The following is a 22697-nucleotide window of genomic DNA, read 5'->3' as shown; positions in this document are numbered from 1 at the left end:
ATGAATTCTCGTCTTTGTCTCCTTTTAGTAGCATGTATGTAAAGAAATAACAACAAAAAATGGCTAGAAAAAATAAAATAAGACCGGTTTAGCCAATTTCACCTAAAATCATCTACCTTTACACAAAATTAATTCCTTATTTTCTCTTACATATATTCCATACTACCCTAGTCTCATATTTACCTAATTTTATACTTGTTATAATAATAATTTATTTATTTTTTTATTTGTACAGGTGGAATATTTACTATAAATGTACAAGAAATTAAAACACAAACCCCAAACACACCAAATGGTATAATAAATAATGGGGATCCAAATATTCAAAATAATAGTGATGAATCAAATCAAAATCCACATGATGGATTAGAAAATGGAATAAACACTTCTTCAGGCTTATCGGAAAATCAATCTTATAACCCAAACAATGAGTCTTCAAATAATGAAGTATCAGATGTAAAAACATTAATAAAATCATCTTTATCAAAGGATGGTAAAGGAATTAAAGTAACTGGGACATGCAATGAAGATTTCAGAATTTATTTTTCTCCTTATGTTTGGATTTATGTTACATTTTCAGAGAGTATAATAAAAATAGAACCTGAAAATGGTCTTACTACTTCCATAAATTTAAACAATTTAAATAATAAATGTGATAATAAAAAAAATGATACCTTTAAGTTCTCTGCTAAAATTAAAGAAGATATTTTAAAAATAAAATGGGGAACCCAAACTAATGGGACTGATCAAGGTAAATAATAATCATAAAATAATTAAAATATTCACCATTTTTATATCCCATAATATCACACCATTTTCCACTTCTACTTTTAAACAGCCACTAAAAAGGATATTAAAAAATTCAGACTTCCGGATTTAGCTAAAGATCTTACATCTATTCAAATATTCACAACCAATGCGGAAGAAAAAATAATTGAAAGCAAAACTTATGACATAGACAAAAACATTCCGGGTAAGCATTATGCACAAACGTTTGGATATATTTTATGAAGTGTGAACATTGATATTTCATGATTTAACATATTCTTTTTTTTTTTTTTTCAGAAAAATGTAGCACAATTTCAGCTAACTGTTTTTTGGGAGGAAGTCTAAATATTGAGAGTTGCTATCATTGTACATTGCTAGCTCAAAAATACCCAAGCGATGATGAATGTTTTAATTATATTTCTAACAAATCAAAAGATAAAATGAATAAAGATACTATAATAAAAGGAGAAAATGAGTCAGATGAAAATCCAGATGAACATATGTTAAAAGAAAGTATTTATAAAATATTAAAAAAAATGTTTACTAATGATTCAGACTATTGTGGTGGTAATAGATGTAATAAAGGAATCATAACAGATATAAAAGAATTAGATGCAGATTTACAAGGAGACTTAAAAAATTATTGTGATATTTTAAAGAAGGTAGATAAAAGTGGTACATTAGAGGCTCATGAAGTAGCTAACGAAATTGAAACATTTAATAATTTAGTAAGATTATTTAATGCACATATTAATGAAAATATGTATATATTATATGAAAAACTTAAAAATCCAGCAATTTGTGTAAAAAATGTAAATGAATGGATAATTAAGAAAAGAGGTCTAGTCATATCAAAAGACCATGATGTAAATCCATATAATAATACACAAGAATCTAATATAAAAAATATTTTGAATGAAGAAAATACAGAAGCAGTTGGTAATGACATAATAGAAAACGAAAGTGATAATGAAAATAAAATAGTGAATTTAAAACGTTCATCAAATAAAAAATTAACATCAGCCTATTTTAATAGTAGTAGATATTGTAATAAAGATTATTGTGATAGATGGAAAGATAAAACTAGTTGTCTATCTAATATAGAAGTAGAAGAACAAGGAGAATGTGGTGTATGCTGGGTATTTGCATCTAAGTTACATTTAGAAACTATTAGATGTATGAGAGGATATGGTCATTATAGAAGCTCAGCACTTTATGTAGCCAATTGTTCAGATAGAAATAAATCAGAAATATGTGATATTGGTTCAAATCCAATCGAATTTTTACAAATTTTACATGATAGAAAATATTTACCTTTAGAATCGAATTATCCATATGCCTACTATCGTGTCGGAGGTTCATGTCCAAGCACCAAAAATAGTTGGACCAACTTATGGGGTAAAAATAAATTATTATATTTTAAATCAAGGTCAATCGATTTTACAAGCTCATATGGTTTTATTGCTTTATCAAGTTCAAACTATCAAGATGATTTAGATACATATATACAAATAATAAAAAATGAAGTAAGAAATAAAGGGTCTGTTATTATTTATATTAAAACAGAAAATGTAATAGATTACGATTTTAACGGAAAAATAATTCATAACTTATGTGGTGATGATAATGATGATGCTGATCATGCAGCAGCAATTATTGGATATGGCAATTATATAAGTGATAAAGGGGAAAAAAGATCTTATTGGTTAATAAGAAATAGTTGGGGTTATTATTGGGGAGATGAAGGAAATTTTAAAGTTGATATGTATGGTCCAAGACACTGTAAATATAACTTCATTCACACTGTCGTATTTTTTAAATTAGATTTAGGTGAAATTGAGACCCCACAAAAAGATGATAACAATGTTTATAGTTATTTTTCAAAACATATTCCTGCTTTTTTTAGTAATTTATTCTATGTTAATTATGATAAGCGTTGGGGAGAATTGGAGGCTCAAGAAGAACAAAATAACAATAACAAAGATATTTCGATATCTGGTCAAACTGATAACCAAGTAAATAGTAATGATGGCGTTTATAGTGAAGGTACCAATGATGTATCTACTCCTTCCTCGAATAATACTTCGATTCAGAAAAAATTAGATATTACCCATGTTTTGAAATATGTTAAAAATAATCAAACACAAACATCTTTTATAAAATATGATGATATCCTTGAAATAGAAAAGGAACATAATTGCTCAAGAGTACAAAGCATTGGATTAAAAAATAAAAATGAATGTAAATCATTTTGTTTAGAAAACTGGAGTACTTGTAAAAATCATCATTCTCCTGGATTTTGCTTGACAACCTTATATTCTGGTGAAGATTGTTTTTTTTGTAACATATAAAATAAAAGTGTAGGAATAAAAAACTTCTAAACGTGCCAATTTTGTTAAATCAAAAATTGCTTATTTATATATTTTTATTATAACTAGCTTTTTTTTTCAATTTTATGAACAATTTTTTATTTTCTATATCTTATACTTTTTTTGCAACATAAAAATTTTCAACAATGTCTATATGTAAACCCATTATCTATGTACATAAAAATATGCATATGTGTATATGCTTATTTTGTATATCGTAGATAATTATATGATTTTTTTATTTAGGGTTTTTTTATTCATTTCATGATATGTAATATCACACACTTAAATTTAATGATTAAATGGTGTGTACCATTTCTACAAAGTATATTTTTTTATTTATATCATTTTTAAAATAGTATGACAACTTTTTAAAATAATATTAACAATTATGTAAGAAATAATTTCAAATTAAAAAAAACATCATGTAGCATATCTACGTTCAAATAGACATGCATAGACACCATCCTTTGCTTCATCCGATGAAGCTATATGTGGTTGTTTTTATGATTGTACTTTTTTTTAAATTGAAAATTTGTATCCGTATACACATTATACGTATTTATGTTTAATTATTAAAATAAAAAAATGTTAGCTATATTTTTTCATAGTTATACTCTTAAATTTTTAATAGAATTTATAAAAACAAAAAACTTTAATATTATATTTAAAATTTGTTTACCAATTAAAATATATAGTTTACAATAAAAATGATGAATAAACAAATGTATACATTTAATGAAACTTTTTTTTTTTTATTCAAATGAATTTTCGAGCTACATGCAAAAAAAAAATGTCTTAGACATGATTTATCAAATATATGCATGACTGTACTTATCATTAGGTTTGGTTCAAATTTTATTAATTGATGTATAAATATAAATGTATTATTTGTATCTATATAAAATTTTATGAACGTTCAGAATTTAAAAACAAACTTAGCATTGTTCTGTTGTAAGAAATTATAAAAATATTTTTGTTTTCCATTTCTTATTTATTATGCATGTGCTTTTCAATTTGTAAATTTAACAATTTTTTACATCTATGAAATGAACATATGTACATTTATTCATAATATATTTGCTAATAATATATTTACATATTTATGGATATTATTATATTCAAAATGTGTGTTTTGATAGATAGAAAAAAAGCATAATTTATGTTACATTTTATTCGTAAAGAACTTGTAAAAATAAATGTCATTTTACAATAAGTAAAAGGAAGTGAAAAACACAGACTTATTTAATTGTAACTCTTTGTCTTCAAATACATATATAAGTATAGTATGTATACAAAAAGGCAAACTCTTAAAATTAACAAAATATGAAAGCATATAAAATTAAATATTTCCTTTTGATAAGCTTGTTTATCAATCTGATAAAACAAGGTATGGATCCTATATACTAATATAAACATACAAATTATATATTCGTCAATTTTAATGTATACATTTATGCCTAATAAATATCCTTATTTGTTATTCCCTAACTAATTACACATACTAATAATGAACCGTTGTATTACCAAAGCTAAAACATATTTATGTATAAAAATATATATACACACATTGACATATTTTTTCTTTTTTTTTTTTAAATACAGTGAAATCAAAAGTTGTAATAAGTTGCTTTGGAAAAAGGCATTGTAAGATATGCCACATCATCATAAGAAATTGTTTTTTATCTGGGACAAATAATTTACAAAAATGTATAGCTTGTGAAGAAAATTACTATAATACTAGACAATGCATACAACATGAAGGTTTGTCACTAATATAAAAACAAAATGGGGTGTAAAAAAGACACAAATATATGTACTTATGTCAAGTGCTTATTATCTATCTTGCCGTTTTTACACAATTCTTAATTATTCTCTTATTTTTTTCATTTATAGGGAGCTTTTTCAGCTACCAAGGGAATAATGCGCTTTTGGAACTAAAGGATGAAGTAAAAAATAAAAACTATAATTGATAAAATGCACAATTTAAAACGGTTGTTAACTTTTTGCAAATAAATGAATTGCGTCTCATTTTATTAACATACATACTTATATTATTACTCACCCATTTTGGGGTTACATTTTATGCAGAGTTTGCAGGATAGCATTTCAGAAGAAAGCTTGAATGAATTAATATCCAAAATATTAGATATAGCCATGTTGAGACACAAAAATAATACGACAGATGCAGATAGTATGGATGAAGATTATAAAACGAATATAGCTAATTTATGTTTGTATTTAAATTATGAGGACAATTATGAAAATGCAGAAAAGCATGAACAAACAGATCCTGAACATGTAGAAACTCATATACAACATATTATACAAATGTTTATTCATACTACTGATAATATGGAACATATGCGAAATGCATTAAAAAATCCAGCAGTTTGTTTTCAAAACCCAGCAGAATGGGTTCAAGATAGATTAGGATATAAAGAAATTAATGACATCCCTTCAGTAGGTGTAATACCAGAAAAAAAATTGTTTAAACCACATAAGCATACTGCGTTAATGAATTCGTTATACAATCCTAACTCAAAATGTAACAGAAAATATTGTAATAGATTTTCTGATCCAAATGAGTGTGAACATAATATAAGACCTCTCAACCAAGGAGCATGGTAAAAAAAAATAAATCAATCTTTGAATATATATTAAATATTTTTTACATACTTCTCAAACTGTCACTTCATTTTTCTTTCACCTTTGTTTTGTTTTCTTTTTAGCGGAAATTGTTGGGCCTTTGCATCTTCAACTACGATATCCGCATTTAGATGCAGAAAGGGACTCGGATTCGCAGAACCTTCAATAAAGTACGTAACCTTGTGTAAAAACAAATATTTGGTAGACGAAGATGTTAAAGTGTTTGGTCACTATAATGATAATATATGTCATGAAGGTGGACATCTTTCATCATATATAGAAATTTTAGATTTATCTAAAATGCTGCCAACTTCCTTTGATGTTCCATATAATGAGCCAATAAAAGGTGGTGATTGTCCTACTGAGGTTAGTACATGGGGAAACATATGGGATGGTGTAACTTCTTTAGATAAAATAATGAACGGATATATATACAAAGGGTATTTTAAAATATCGTTTTTAGATTATGTAGAAGCAGGTAAAACAAATGAATTAATTAACATCTTGAAGGATTATATAATTGAGCAAGGTGCTATATTTGTTTCGATGGAAATTTCAAGAAAATTAAATTTCGATCATGATGGTGAGCAAGTCATGATGAATTGTGAATATGGTGATGCACCTGATCATGCATTAGTTTTAATTGGTTTTGGAGATTATATAAAAAGTACAGGAGAAAAAAGTTCTTATTGGTTAATAAGAAATAGTTGGGGGGCACGTTGGGGTGATAATGGTAATTTTAAAATGGATATGTATGGTCCGAGAAATTGTAATGGTAGAGTTTTATTTAATGCATTTCCATTATTATTAAAGATGACAGAGAATAATATTTCAAAACCTTTACCTAATGATATGTCATCTACTGATGACAGAATAAGATATAATCATGGTGATTTTACTAGAAATAAAAAAAATAGAAATAGCCAAAGAGATAAAAATAGAAAAGTAACTCCAAATAATTATGATGATCCATATAATATTAATCCTAGACCAATAAATCCATCAACTGATAATAGAAACGATTATGTTAACCCATACTATAATCCAGATTATAATTCAATAGATAATAATGATAGACAAAATAGTGATCGATATTATCCCTCCTACAGAGATCCAGAATATGGTCCTGCTTATCCAAGTATGAATAATAATCGAAGATTTGATCCTAGTGATATAATTAATCATCGAAATCAATTAAGAAGAATTTTTCAAACAAATTTGACTGTCACGATAGGAAATTTTGTATATAAAAGAAATATCTATTCGAAAAGTGAGCACCCAAAAAATGTATGCATTATGTCTGTAAGCCATTTGCTTATTCTGTCATTTTTTTTTATTATTTTATTATTTTTTTTCAGGGAAAAACGAGTATATGGAGCAGTTCTCATGCCTCCGAACCTACTCAATGGATTCCAATTTAGACAATATATGTCGAGAAAATTGTGAAAAACATATCGATGCATGTATGCCCAGTGGAGCTGTAGGAGAGTGTCTAAGTAGGAATGCACCAAATTATAAATGCATTTATTGTGGAATGTAATTGAAATTGTTGCCTTATGAAAAGGTTAGCATAGTAGGCACACCAAAAATAGTATAACATATATATATATGTATAAATAGTATCTTTTTTTTTGAGGGTTTTATTTTTCTCATTTTTATTTCTTTTTACAACCTCTCATGTTTTCATGAAAAAGAGGTAAACACATTAAAAAAGTTTATGATACCATCACCACAATATTCATTATTTATATGTCGTACATGTATGTATATATATTAACTATTTACTATGGACTTTTTTTTGTATTTTATTATATGTTTTAAATAGATCTAACAAATAATATTAATCTTATTTTTACTCATTCATTTCTTCAATTAAAAGCAAGATATGAAAATGTTTTGCAATTGGAAATGCTTCGTCTTATAATAATAAAGTGAAAATGTAAAAAAAATGTAACATTAAAATGGGAAGGAAAAAAAACATGCACGCCAAAATATCGATTGTCATGCACACCAAAATATCAACTGTCATGCAACCACAATTTAATCCTATACAATTGACTTATGTTAATACAAAAAAAATAGCAAAATTATAAGGCTTAAAATGGGATAAAAATATAAATAGTTTTAACAATAAAAAAGGCTAAATTTTAGGCTTCATTTTGGACATAAATCTTATATTATGCTTATTTTTTTAATATAAAAAATGTGTAATTAATATAAACATATAGGGATGTATATGCAAATTTGTAAAAAAAATATACATGACATATTTTGGATATATAACCTTGTTTTATACAAAATAATTAATTTTCCAAATCAAATTAAATAGTATTATATATTTGTATATGTATAAAAATTGTTTAGCAAATTTTTCACACTATTCGGTGTCCCATATAGCTTTAAAAAAATATAATTAAAACGATATAAAATAAAATATAACCAATTTAATATTTTAAGCATGTTGCATATTTTTTTTTGTAAAATTGTTGAAATTTATCTCTAATTTTATTTATAATTTTTTTAAATTTTATTTATAACATAGTATAAATATATAGTGACCAACTAAATGGCCATCCCAAATTTGATATAAAGTAGGAAAGGCCTGGAAAATTCATCATTGCTTTGTGCCATATTTTCCAAATAAACATTCTCTCTATATACACACTTGTTTATTTATTTGAATAATACTTAATAAATATGAAATATAAAAATGAATTTTCGTTTTTTGGAGTAACAAGAGAAGGATTATAAAACTGATGCTAACCATTATCACATTTCTTATTAAAAAAATGAAAAAAAATTCCGAGAAAAATATCATCAAATTTAACGTTATGGATTTTTACAATATCAATTTGAATGTTATAGAATATGATTGAATTAAAAAAAATGTATAGATATATAATTCGGAAGCATAGCCCATACTACAACAAATGGAGCTGTTGTGCTACCCATTGGGGGAGTAACTTTAAAAAAATTCAATTTTATTCTCAAAGCGTAGAAAGAAACCGTATTATAAATGATAGCAACATAAGTAATAATAATATTTACAATAAAAATGAAATAAATAAAAAAATTGACAATGTTGAAAAAGAGAATAAAGAAATAGTGAAGAATCCCATTTTACATGTTAGTAATGAAGCTATTAACAAAATGAAAGAAATTAATAAAAAATACAAAAATAAAAAAGCTTTAAAAGTTCAAGTTGAAGCAGGAGGATGCTCAGGTTTTCAATACTTTTTCTCATTAATAGATAAAAATAATATAAATGAAAAAGATATAATTGCATATGACAAAGAGTTTGTTGTTATTATAAATAAAGAAGCTTGTGATATTTTAAAAGACAGTAAAATACATTATATAAGTAACCTTATTTCAAAAAAATTCATAATTGAAAACATCCAAAATATTTCATCGAAATGTTCTTGTGGTAATTCTTTTGATATTACTTTTTAAATGTAATATAAAAAAAGTACATCCTGACCAACTATTCTATATTTTCAAATTTTAGCAAACCTGCACATACACATAATGTGCTTACAAACACTTACATATTTATATACCCATTTTTTTGTGTAACTATATATACATACATTTTTAAATCATTTTTTTTGTTTGTGAAATGCCATATAGGTATGTTCACTTAATTAACTAAAAATAATTTATAAGTTAAAGACAATTCATATATTCTGCACATAATGCTACTGAAAATATGATGAAGCATATTTGGCACCTGCTTAGCTGATAAAACGGCTTAAAATGAAACAGTGTGCGGTATGGTTTTAGAATATTTTTGTTTTAAAAAAATATCAACATCATAGATATATATATATATATATATATATATACATTGTCAGGTGAAAAAAAATGAGCACATAAACATATGCATGAAAAATCAATCTTTCACAAATGGTGAAAGATTATCAATATTTTAGCATAATCTAGCTAAATAATAAAATATCAATACAAAAAAAAAAGATGAACAAATTGCTTCTCTAAAAAGCATAGGAATAGTCAATGTATTCTAAAATACTGGGGTATCAAATTGCAAAATCGGCATCGGTTCTACCTATATAAGCAATATATACATGCATATATATGTTAGGTAATTTTTAATTCATGTTGCCAACTCTATTCTTAAAATCGGAGATTTTCCTCTTAATCTTGTCCATGTCTGTAAATAAGAAAATAAGGAAAGAATGTACAAATGATTAGTGAACAAAGCTTAATGTGCATGCTTAGATCGACAAAAAATTGCAAAGCCTAGTTTTACCTTCATAGACGTATGGGAAAGCATCGGCAATGGAATTGTTAGACGGCAAAGAATGTCTATCATCTAAGAGGAGGAAGAAAAAAAATGATATAAATTGGTGTAATCATCAAAGTAAAAATAAAATACACACAATGAATATGTTTGCTTATCGAATTGGGCAAATTTATAATAGCTAGATAGCTTATTCTTCTCCTTACCAGGAACAAACGTGTGTTCGGGAGACATTTCCATGTTGTAAAGCAAATATGGATATTTTGTCATTACAGAAACTGGGTCAGGGGCAGAGGAAAATGTTCTCGTATGATTACTATTTTTTAATTGTGTTTTTTTTTTAATTTTAAGTCTATGTACTAAAATTTGATTATTAATAATTCGGGCATTTTGTAAAAGTAACATTAATGGAAATCTTATTGTTTTTTTAAACTTTGTACTCAATATATTTGTAAAATTATATATATGTCCTATACAATTATATGCCTTCATAAACTTTTCTTTATGTCGTACAAAATGTAATTTTAATAAAAAGTTTAGTAAAAGTTTTCTATTATATGTGTTAATAAAATTTTGAATACAAGCTGTAAATATTTCTGCCTTATTCATATTTCTATATTTAAAAAGGTAAGGAAATTTGTCATAAAATTTAAGCATTGCAATGGCATCTCTTTTTTCTTTTTGCATAAATAGGGTTTCTAAGTTTTTTGTTGAATATATTAACTTATTTCTATTATTTGTTTGAAAACATTTAAGAACAAAATGGAATAAAATATCTTGAACTTTTCTTTGAAATATTTTATTTAAAACAAATACAAAAATAGCAGAATATTTTAAATAATATTTATTTTGAGATATAGAGGCACTTACTTGAGAACCTTTTAAAATATAAAAATATTTAATCAAATTTTCTTTAATTTTAAACTTGTAAAAATATTCTAATATATTAATACCTTTTTCCATTCCAACTTTATCCATACTATTACATAATTCATTATTTGTATACATAAGATTATCACATATCTTTTTATTTATTTTTTCTTTTTCTTCATATATATATTTTTGTAACTTAAGAAATGCATAATATTTTTGATTCTCAACAACCCGACTAATTCTATTTACTAATTTAATTACATTTTTTTCAATCACTAACTTTATAAATATTCGATTATCTCGTAAACATATATATCCTAAAAATAATTTTTTTAAATATGTTTTATACATAACAAATGAAAAATAACTAACATTATTATAATTAAATTTTAATCTTGATAATACAAATGCTTTATGTCTCGTTTCATATTTCATTAAAATTGTATTGATATGTGTTAGTGTATATGAAAATGCATTCTTCCCTTTACTAAAACTTCTATTATTATTCACAAAACTGCGAAAATATTTAGACATTTTACTCCTATACAAATTTCCCAATGCACTAAATAGTAGTAAAATTGATTGGCGACCAATATTTTCTTCATATGCACTTTTTTCTTTAACTATTACATTAAATAACATATCATTTGTTTTTTTCTGATAATTTATAAAATGAGTTTCATAACTTTTTATTAATAATATATTAAAGTAGTTTTTTTGTATATACCTTTTAGTATAATACTCAAGTTTATTTGTAAAATCGGTTATTAATTTGATTTTCTTCTTTCCCATTTCTTCGATCTCTTTTCCATATTCACAATTTAGTCTTAAAATTTTAAACCCTTGTTCTATTGCTTTTCTTTTAAATTTTTTCTCAGTCATTTGAAGTAAATGACTTAAATATAGTAGATGCACTTGTTTATATTTGTTTATAATATAGTTATACACCGTTTCGGCATCTATATATATTTTTTTTTTATCAACCTTTGAAACACTACTCTTTCCTTTAATAATATTGTTGCTTTTTTGATTAGCAATATGAGAACTTTTTGTTTTGCCAGTACCAGACACTGGTCCAATTTTTTCTTTAATCTTTTCGTAAGCCCCCATTTCATTTGTTTTAAAAATGAGAGTAATATTTTTTTCTGCTTTTAATTCTTTTTTTTTAAAAACGTATATCAATTTGAATGTAATTTTCCCTTTTTTTAAATTCCTCTTGATAATATCAATTTCAATTATATTATTATATGATATACATGTTAACACATTTTTTTCATTTTTTTTTATAATTAAATAATTATAAGACAAATTCATAATTACATTTATATATTTCTTAAACATTAAACCTATATTCATTTCAAGATTATAAGTATCTTCTTCTTTTATTAATTTTGTAACTTCATCATTTAAATGTTCATAACAATTTTTATTTAATTCTAATTTTGATATATCTACATCATTATATGAATTTAATTCAAATAAGTTTATGGGTTTTCTTTTAATTTCTTTATCATATTCATCTTCACTTTGAAAAAATTCACTTCTTATATCACTATAGTTATATATATCACTTTGTTCAGATTCATCTGTATATTCATTCATTCTAAACACACAGATTTCTTCAAAGAATAATTTATTCTTTTTTATTTCTTCTATATCTTTTATAATCATTTGATTATTTGACAAAATATCATGCATAACATTATTTTTTTTACAACCATTTTGGACACACACATTTTTTATATTATTTATTTTTTCTTCACCATTTTTCATTTCATTTGTTTTTCTATCCTTGTAAAAGTAATTGGTCTTTTTGTTGAAGACATAATTGGGTGATTCATTTTCCCGTTTTATAAAATCACTACAATTTCTTTCCATTTTTCCAACGCTTTTTTCTTTTTCTTTTGGCATATTCGATGAAATTTCATTTCCACATTCTTCTTTCTTTTTCATCCCCTTTAGCATTTCCTCGTCTTTATTAGTTACATTATATGTAGCTGAATTTTTTACTTTTATATTATCTGAATAAATTGAATATTTATTTTTTATCATATTTAAATTATTGTATAATTTTTTTTTTTCAATAATGTCTGAGCTCGATAAATTTGTTTTTTCAGCACCGTTAGATAATAAAAAATGTGTACTCTGAAAAAAATCATCTATATTTTTTTTTTTTTTTTTATCAATACTATAATTTTTGCCATTAATTAAAGTGTCATTTTTTATACTATTCTGCGGATTATTTATTTTATTTTTTTTTTTTACAATTTTTTTATAATTCCCATTTCCCTCAATATTTTCATTACCGCAGAAATTATTATTACTTTCGTGGAAAAAATTGTTAAAACAATTATTTTTTTTATTACTCAAACTTAAAATACTGCATTTTACGCAATTTGTGTTACATCGATTATTGGTATAATTTTTTTCTATGCTGATGGGGACAATTTTTTCCTTTTTTTCTACAATTGGAAAACTTGCCGGGTTCATAACGTTTACATATTGCTTCGTTTCCAAATCATTTTCTTCGCCCTCCAATATATTGCTACTATTATTTTCGCAATTACTGTTATTTATTTTTTTCATGTAATTTTTATTTTTTTTAAGAGCCTTAAAAACTCTTTTTTTCAGTGAATATAAATTTGGGGAATTTCCCTTAAATTTTGTCACTTTTTTTATATTTCCAAAACTTTCAAAATTATCACAATTTTTTATATTTTTTTTTTTTCCACTTTTTTCGTTGGAATCGGCAATATTATAACAACTGTTTTTCTTTTCACAAAAATTATTTGAATAATCACTACTACTTTGTAATGAAACAAAATCACTGGAATTAAGAAAATTGGGTTTTGTTATAACTTCCCTCTGTTTAGTGGTTTCTTTTATTTTGTTTTTTTTTCCAACCATAATTGCTTGGTTTCCAATATATGTGCTATTACTAATGTGGATAATATTAGATAGGATATAATCAGATTTGGTATCCATATTTATGTTACTTTTATTCAAAATGGGGTTTGAGCAATTTAATATCGTGCTCTGTATTTCTCTTTTATTTCCATCACGTATATAACTTTCCTGATCATCTTCTTTACTCGAGTGATTGCTATTTTCATAGCAACTTTCTAATTTGGGGTCCACAAAAGATTTGCACACATCTTTAAATAACCCCTTTTTGCCTATATATACGAATTTTTCTTTTTTACCACCCACAACTTTGGTATCATTATTTTTTAACTTATTGAACATATATAATTTAGTAACATATTCACTATCCCCTTTTGGTTGTTCACCAACAAAATTGTCATAAATTACAGTAAAATTATTATCTAAATTTGTTGTAAATGATGAGTTTTCGTTTTTGTAATTTTGTTCTAAAAACATCTCCTTTTTTTTATTTTCACAAGTTGTATGTCTTCTTAATAGTCGTGTTTCTATATTGACAATGTTGGAATTTTGAAGGGATGCTATAGTTTGTTTTTTTAATTCCTCTGTAAGAATGTTAACATTTTTATCACTTTTCATTTCAATTTCTAAACTTTCTTTTTTTGGTGTGCAAAATTTGCTATTTTTCTTTGCATTTTTGTTAATCGAATTATGCAAAGTATCCTCTAAACTAGTTAACAGTTTTGTAGAAATTTGATTTGTTGTAAATACATTTTTACTTTTATTTGTATCTTTTTGATTTATATAACACTTTTGGTCGATCTCTGTTTTATTATTACAAAAATTAATGTCTTTATTTATTTGTATTGGTTCATTAAATTTATAAGGGTTTATGATATTTTTAGTTGATTTCTTTGTTTTATCATCTTCAAATGATATGTTAACATTATTGTGATTATAGGCATATAACATATCTGATATATGTTTATCCATTAGGGCCACAATAATAAACTATATAAAGGATTGGGTCATGGAAAAGCTAATTGCTTAATGAAGGCTTCCAATTTTTATATGCTATTTTATTTTATGTAATATGTATGCATGTGTACATATTTTTTATAAAATATTTATCAAAAGTTGCACACAAAAAAAAAAATTTTATAATACGGGAAATAATAAAAGATTAAATGAGGGTATGCAAAAAAATTTATATAGTGATGTTGTAAATCATAAATTGTGTTAAAAATTCTTTTAATATACAAAAATAAAGAAAAAATATATAGGAGTAAATATAAATAAACATGTGGTGTAAAAAAATAAAAAAAAGACACCCCAAAACCAGGACTGAAATCAAATATTAAGGTAACAAAAAAAAATGTGTAAACACGATTTATATATTTTTTTACATTTTAAAAATTAATATGTACCCTTTTTTATGTTTTAATAATATTTCAAAAATTTTAGGCTTTTTATTAAGGGTCTAGCTTAAACTTGAGAAAACATATTCTTTTTCATGGAATATAATTTTATAAACTTAATAATTATTAACATATATTTTTTTAACAAGATTTTTATATATGTTCACAAAAAAACAACAAAAATGTTAGGAAAAATAAAATTATTCTAACTTTTTCATATAAATGTTCATAATATTATGTATCAGTCATATTTTATAGACTTAAAAATCATACCAATTAGCTAGATTGATTAAATATTATATTAACAAAAAATATGATAAAATAAATACTAATAATATCAATTGTATATTTTTGTGGAATTTGCAATTATATATACACACAAATATATATATATAACCATTCACATATATGTACAAAGCATTATTTTAAGTATATATATATATGTATATCGAACAACATACAAATAAATTTTATTTTACAGTAATGTTAGCTAAATGTTTAGGAACATTTTTTAAATATATACATAAATTTTTACATTTTTTGTTATATTTTTAAGCTATTTAAAATTTATTTATATAAATTTCGTAAACCCATTGGGTAGTAAGGTATAGAATTGTGAAATATGAAATGAATGCTTTATTTGGCATGATAATCAAAAAAACAATTATGGAGTGTTCTTTATTCATTCAAAAATTAAAAATAAAAAAAACTATGCAATAAAATGAATGAACAAATAAATCAATAAAAATAAAATCGTATAAAATAATGTCTTAATTTTAATTTAATTATCAAAATTTTCGGCTTTTTTTCAAGGAAAATATAGAATAGGAAATTATAAACGAATATATATATATACTTGATAAAAAAAAGCAATGCGTAGTTTTTTCGTCATAATATAATACGTATATTATTTATTGCTTTATTTTGCATGTGCTATTTATTCTTAATATGTTTATGTGCTTATTATTTATTATGCACAAAATGTATAATATTATATCTTAAGTAGCTTTACCTTGGCTTAGTAAAAAAAAACATACATAAAAGCTGTTATATATTATTATTTTTTTTTTAATTATAAGTGGATTATTTTTACCTTGCTTGTTAATAATTTTTTTAATTATAATTTTAATATTATTTTTATATGAAAAAAATATATTGAAGTGTGTATACATAATGTTTGAATACCAAATGTGGTTTATTTAAAATTTATAAAATATGAAAAATGAATAGAAAAACAAGATAATGTTTAACAAAACTACAACTGCTTCATGAGTTATAATAATATATATTTTTTTTAATTTTTCATTTTTTGAAATAAATTGTTGATAATTATATAGGCAGTTTTAACAAAAGGATGGTACTACATATTGTTAGAGAAAAATAAAAAATCCTTAACACCACATAGTACATTAATAAAATTTATAGAAAAAGTATAAAGCTATATATTTTTTCGTAAAGACACCAATTTGAATATGATGAAAAAATGTATGTTACAAAATTATATATGGCATGTGTGTGTGTATTCACAGTATTTTTGTATTTATTTGGCTATTCTTAAAAGTTAAGAAAATTATGGCTTTCTCCTTAAAACGACAATAATACATTCTTTGGGTATATTATTATACTATATAGGATAAAGAGAAGTAAAGACAATTATATAAATTATCAACTTAAAGGTGTTACATGTATATTTTATAAATTAAGGGACTATGTATTATCTTTAACAGTTTAAACCATTAAAGGGAAACATAGAAAAAATTGATATCACATTTCAATGGCTAAAATAATTTCCTAATTCTTTAGTACATTAAAATGCACTTGTTATTGGCTTTCAATTTAAATGTTGAAATTAATTTTGTTTTGTTTTAATATTTCTATTATATGCTTAATTCATCGCTGTTATAGCTATATTTGTTTCATTCCGCTTACATCCAAAATTGTAAAAGAAAAAAAGCTACACACACCCTTTGTGTATATTTTTTAACAAATTCAATACCCTTTAAATGAGGAACTATTATTTACATTATCGTTACATTTTTTTCATAAACTTTATTAATGTTTAGAATATTAAAAAAATGTGTGTTTAAAAAATTCATGAAAAATATTTATTATTTTTAAATTTAATAAAAACCACATAAGGATAAATACAATTAATTACCTATCCATTTTCTTGGTATAAGTTATGATAAACGCATTTTTATTATATACAAAAGTACAGATTCAATAGTGCTATATATTATATTTTATAAAACCGTATCCACATAATTTTTTTTTAAGTCTTTTAATATTAACAAATTTATTAATGATAGTATTGGAGGTGTGTAAAATAAAATTTATTATTAATTTTTTTTTAAAAATATTATTTAATCTTTATTAATAAAGATATTTTTAAGTACATAAAAGAATAAAAGTTGTTATTAATTTATATATTGAATAATTAGCTACACAGTTTTTAATAATTTGAAAAAGAGAAACATAATAAAGTTGTAATATTTTTTTTTAGTATTTAAGCAATTTTGTATTTTTAATAGTAATTTTTAATTATATATATTTACCATATTTTTACATTTTAAATTTCTCATAAAAAATTGGTTATTTCATTTGAAAAGTTTTGTATTCTTTTTTAATTTTTATAATAATTTTTTTGAAAAAATGAAAATTGTAAATTATTTATCAGCAATTAATCTGTTTGTTGTTTTATTAATGTCATTTAAAACTGCCCATGATACTTCTTTAATTCATACAAACAAATATGCACATAACATGTTGTGTAATAGTAGAATTTTAGGAAATACACCCTCTAATAACACAGAAGAAGGTTCGAATCAAACTGATGGTAATACTGATTCAAACCCAACTACTAGCGACGGGGGTACAAACACATCAGATCAAAAAAGTGGTGAAAATGCAGAAAAATCTCAAGGTACATCTGAAAATGCAAGTCAAACTGAAAATACAAGTAGTCAAGTTGAAACTCCAGCTGCACCCGCTAAAACTGAAACTACTCAAAGTGACGTAGCACAGCCAGGTAAAATATAAGAATTGTAAAACGAAAAATACAAAATGAAAAAAAAATACAAGGTCTTCATTTCTCTCCTTCGTATTATTACAGATAGCACAAATGGTACTGAAAGTCAACCTGCAGGAGAAAAAGTTACTCTTCTTTCTAGTGAAGAAGAAGAAGAAGAAGACGAAGAAGATGATGATGAAGAATATGATGGTGATTGTAATGTGAATAATGGAGGCTGTGGAGAAGGTCTAATATGTGAAAAAATGCAAAATGGCGCAATAAAATGCTCATGCCCAGAAGGATATAAATTCAATGGTACTAGCTGTATTGGGTTGCTCAGTGCAGATTCAATAAATTACGGTTTTTGCGGAATTATAATGATTGCTATTACTATAATATCATTATTATATTAATTTTTATTATTACATTTATTTTTTTTTTTTTTGCTGATTTACCAACTTTTTGAATAATATATTCACCTGATTGTTTTAATACTTTTTAACATTTTTAAATTTATAAGACAAATATTTTAATCTCGATTTTTAAGGTATATTGTTTTGAAATGTGATCATTCCATTTTATCAACATTCTTAGCTAAATAATCAGCATATCCTATATATGTGTTAGGAGTAAGTTCTAACAATTGGCTCATAGCATTTGATGGTATGAATTCCGATTTAGTTTTAATATACTCTTGCATTAATTCTTTATCAACAGTTTTTCCACGTGTAAAATTTTTTAATTCTTCATATGCATTTGGAAAATTAAAATTTTTTAAAACAATTTGAACGGGTTCAGCTAGGGTACTCCAATTATTATTTAACTCTTGACATGCTGCTAGTTCGTTAATATCAATTTTTGCTAAACCTCTTAAAATTGATTTATAAGCAATAAGAGAATAAGCATATGAACTCCCAATATTTCGTAAGACTGTTGAATCTGATAAATCTCTCTGTAATCTACTTATAGAGAGTTTTGCACTGAATGCTTTAAAAAGTGCATTAGCTAGATGTAAATTTCCTTCAGCATTTTCAAAATCAATTGGGTTTATTTTATGAGGCATAGTACTACTACCTATTTCATTTTTGACATGTTTTAATTTTAATAAATTATTTGATATATATAGCCATATATCTATAGATAAATCTAAAAGTGTAGAATTAATTCTTCCTAATGCATCTGAAATTTCACATATATAATCATGATCTTGTATTTGTGTACAATATAAACTATAATTAATATTAAAATATTTTTCTATAAAATATTTTATATTATTTATCCAATCAATATTATTATTAGCTATTTTATGGGCATTAAAATTACCAACTGCCCCATTAAATTTTCCATATATTTTTATATTTTTTAATGTGGATAAATGTCTTTTTAATCTATCAAAATAGTTAGCCATTTCTTTTCCAAAGGTTGTTGCAGATGCAGGTTGACCATGGGTTCTAGATAATATAGCAACCTGACTATGTTCAGATGCTAAATCTTTTAATCGATTCATTATTTTCTCTATATGAGGTATTATTATATTATTTAAACACGATTTTATACATATACCATATGCTATATTATTTATATCTTCACTAGTACATAAATAATGTACATACTCTTTTATATTAACAAGCTCACCATTATTTTGATTTATTTTTTCTTTAATAAAATATTCGGCTGCTTTAACATCATGATTTGTTTCTTCTTCAATCTTTTTCAATCTTAATACGTCTTCATCATTTATATCTGCTATTTTTTGTAACTCATCAATTGCTTTTACACTTAGCTGTTTAAAAAAAAATTCCTTTTCACTTAAAAAAATAAGCCATTGTATTTCTACATATATCCTATATTTTATTAGAGCATATTCTGAGAAGTATTCGGAAATTTCTATGCAAGATTTTTTGTACCTCCCATCGATTGGGGAAATGTTTTTTAGGTTTTCCATGACAAGCGAAGAAAAAAGAAAGAACTATTGAATAGTAGATAAAATAAAATTAGTAGCAATATATTCCCTTTTGTTCTTTTTAAATTATTTTGTTTCAAACAAATCGGCGTAGCATATTAGTGATTTTATTGGAAGGGGAGAATATTTTATAAAGCCGGCAAATGAAATATATAAAAAATATATAATATGGAAATATGCATACATATATATTTTGAGAAAAAAAAAAGAAAGTACAACAATATTTTTTAAATTAGAATAATAAAATATTTTTATATCATATAAATAATTTTATTCCTTTACATATTATCAAAGAAAAAGAAATTTTTTTTTTCTTCAAAATTATACAACATCAAAAGAGAAGACGAAAAAAAATAGTTAGCTGGAAAACAAATCTTAATTTATATTTTTAAAAAGTTTAAACAATATTTTTTTTAGTAAAAAATATTAACAATATTGTTTATAATCATATGAATAAAAGGAGAACTGTACTTTTTTTTTTGGATTTTTTCTAGCTGACATACATTAAAAATATACAATTTGTGTTTTTAAATTAGGGACAAGAAATTTATATTACATAAATTTGTTTGGTTTAATTTATATAACTATATAAGAAGAGAGAGAATGAGATATACCCAGTTATATTCATTATTTTGGATACCTATTTTTTATAAGAACAAATAATAACACATATTATTGAGTAGAAACAAACGAGAAGAGAAAAATACAAACAGTACAAAGTCTCTGACTCGAATATAGCCTATTATAATTCTCTATATATTTATTTTAATAAAATTTAAGTGTAATAATAAAACAAGGATGTTTATATTTCCAAAGGAATAGACAAGAAATCTAATTTTAGGCATGTTTATTTTAAAAAAACTAGTTTGAACATTTTGTTTGCTTATATATAAACTTGTTTTTATCACATGGCTTTTTTTTGTCCTAATTGTCATAACATTGTTTTAGTTCATGTTGAAAATGGAGTATACCTTTACTGTAAAACATGCAATTTCAAATACAAAATAAAAAATAAAATATACAACAAATATGATTGCACCGAATTTAACAAAACAATTCCCTTGGATGCTGTTGATATGAATAATAAAAATATGTCCAAAACCCAAGGTAAAATATTTTATTCAAATTTTATCATTTTTTAAACAATATTATGACAATATATACGGATTTATATTCTCCATATTTATTATATGAATTAAAAAATGTCCGTATTTTTCTTTCTATATTATTTATAATTTATATTTTATTTTTTTTTTTATTTTAGCTATATGCCCAAAATGCACACATGATGAAGCATATTTTTACAGTTTGCAAATACGATCAGCCGATGAGCCTAGTACACTTTTTTATATTTGCGTTAATTGCAATTATCATTGGAAGGAATAGCATTTTTTCTACTTTTTTCACGTTATTTTTCACGTTTTTTCCCACTTCCTTTGTCTTAAATTTATTTGTTTTAATTTATATTTATAAAATGCATTATATTTTTTAAATTTATCCAAAAAAACAAAAAACTATACAACCACATTTTTTGTAACAACCATTTAAAATTTTTTAAACTGCTTTCATTTGAACATGGAAAGAAAAGAAAGACCCCCGTTTTGTCATATTACAACGGGACCTATGTACTATACTTTTAATCATAAAAACGTGACTATACAATGATTATAGGATGAGAATGTTGCTATATATGATATACTAGTTTTATCATATACATAAGTCCCTTTTTAACGATACCCATACTAAGCTGAATGAAATATTGTACAATTTTTCTTACTCATTCAGTTGTTTTATATTTTAGTATTTATAGATATGCCCATTTATATATTAAAATGGATAATTTTTTCACATTTTTTAATATTTCTCTATATAATAATAAATGTATGTTTTCCTAAATTTGTTGTTTTATGAGGGTTTATAATAATAAAATTATTCCCTCTTGTCAATTCAACGGAATAATATTAAAAAAGCAATATAATATATAATTAAAAAAAATAGAAAATTTATTATTTAAAAGTTAAGAAAATATAAAATGTTATATATCAAAAAATATTTTATAAACTTATAAATATGTATATACGTATTTTACATTTTTTTTTGAATATTTATTTTATTAAAAGTATAGAATAATATATTTTTTTTTTTTTATAAAATTATATGATATGCACATGCGTACATAAAACAAAATACGGCTGATAAAAAAATAGCTATAGGTTTGGGCCCCTTACAAAAATAAAGGCTTTATATATAAGTTAAGGAAATATAAAAAATAAATAAAACCATATAAATATATATATTAATATTATTAATGATAATTATATAATTTTTTTTATATTAAATTCATTAATTTTATATATTAAAACTATTAAAAATATAAAAATAGCTATAATAAAAAATATATAAAAATCGTATGAACATGTAATATATTTTTAAAAAAAAAAAAAAAAAAAAAAAAAACCAAGTCACTAACTAAAAATCATATAGATTATTGTTAGACCTTACA

At 23.7% G+C, this 22697-nt stretch overlaps 7 protein-coding genes across 7 annotated transcripts; 5 read left to right on the top strand and 2 right to left on the bottom strand.

The window, feature by feature from the left end:
* PVVCY_0300580 (serine repeat antigen 4, putative) lies at positions 1 to 3119 on the top strand (the record flags this gene model as incomplete). The annotated part of the gene is made up of 4 exons (XM_037634739.1): positions 1 to 34; positions 236 to 751; positions 839 to 973; positions 1066 to 3119. 4 exons carry the CDS (start codon positions 1 to 3, stop codon positions 3117 to 3119), a joined length of 2739 nt encoding a protein of 912 aa, XP_037490103.1.
* Positions 3120 to 4463: 1344 nt separating this feature from the next.
* Positions 4464 to 7326, top strand: PVVCY_0300570 (serine repeat antigen 5, putative; the record flags this gene model as incomplete). The annotated part of the gene is made up of 6 exons (XM_037634738.1): positions 4464 to 4527; positions 4743 to 4901; positions 5034 to 5086; positions 5229 to 5764; positions 5870 to 7056; positions 7145 to 7326. The coding sequence occupies 6 exons, from the start codon at positions 4464 to 4466 to the stop codon at positions 7324 to 7326; spliced, it is 2181 nt and encodes a 726-aa protein (XP_037490102.1).
* Positions 7327 to 8654: 1328 nt separating this feature from the next.
* On the top strand, positions 8655 to 9239 carry PVVCY_0300560 (iron-sulfur assembly protein, putative; the record flags this gene model as incomplete). Its single annotated transcript, XM_008628266.2, has 1 exon — positions 8655 to 9239. The coding sequence occupies one exon, from the start codon at positions 8655 to 8657 to the stop codon at positions 9237 to 9239; it is 585 nt and encodes a 194-aa protein (XP_008626488.2).
* A 656-nt stretch (positions 9240 to 9895) lies between these two features.
* Positions 9896 to 14796, bottom strand: PVVCY_0300550 (conserved Plasmodium protein, unknown function; the record flags this gene model as incomplete). The annotated part of the gene is made up of 3 exons (XM_008628265.2): positions 9896 to 9957; positions 10057 to 10119; positions 10254 to 14796. 3 exons carry the CDS (start codon positions 14794 to 14796, stop codon positions 9896 to 9898), a joined length of 4668 nt encoding a protein of 1555 aa, XP_008626487.2.
* Positions 14797 to 17873: 3077 nt separating this feature from the next.
* On the top strand, positions 17874 to 18644 carry PVVCY_0300540 (merozoite surface protein 4/5, putative; the record flags this gene model as incomplete). The annotated part of the gene is made up of 2 exons (XM_008628264.1): positions 17874 to 18249; positions 18334 to 18644. 2 exons carry the CDS (start codon positions 17874 to 17876, stop codon positions 18642 to 18644), a joined length of 687 nt encoding a protein of 228 aa, XP_008626486.1.
* A 155-nt stretch (positions 18645 to 18799) lies between these two features.
* PVVCY_0300530 (adenylosuccinate lyase, putative) lies at positions 18800 to 20176 on the bottom strand (the record flags this gene model as incomplete). The annotated part of the gene is made up of 1 exon (XM_008628263.1): positions 18800 to 20176. One exon carries the CDS (start codon positions 20174 to 20176, stop codon positions 18800 to 18802), a length of 1377 nt encoding a protein of 458 aa, XP_008626485.1.
* Positions 20177 to 21102: 926 nt separating this feature from the next.
* Positions 21103 to 21580, top strand: PVVCY_0300520 (DNA-directed RNA polymerase III subunit RPC10, putative; the record flags this gene model as incomplete). The annotated part of the gene is made up of 2 exons (XM_008628262.1): positions 21103 to 21301; positions 21459 to 21580. The coding sequence occupies 2 exons, from the start codon at positions 21103 to 21105 to the stop codon at positions 21578 to 21580; spliced, it is 321 nt and encodes a 106-aa protein (XP_008626484.1).
* Between the last annotated feature and the right edge of the window lie 1117 nt (positions 21581 to 22697).

The sequence above is a fragment of the Plasmodium vinckei genome (genome assembly GCF_900681995.1).
Source record: "Plasmodium vinckei vinckei genome assembly, chromosome: PVVCY_03".
Taxonomy (NCBI): Eukaryota; Apicomplexa; class Aconoidasida; order Haemosporida; family Plasmodiidae; genus Plasmodium; species Plasmodium vinckei.
This window is presented reverse-complemented; position numbering and strand designations above follow the sequence as displayed.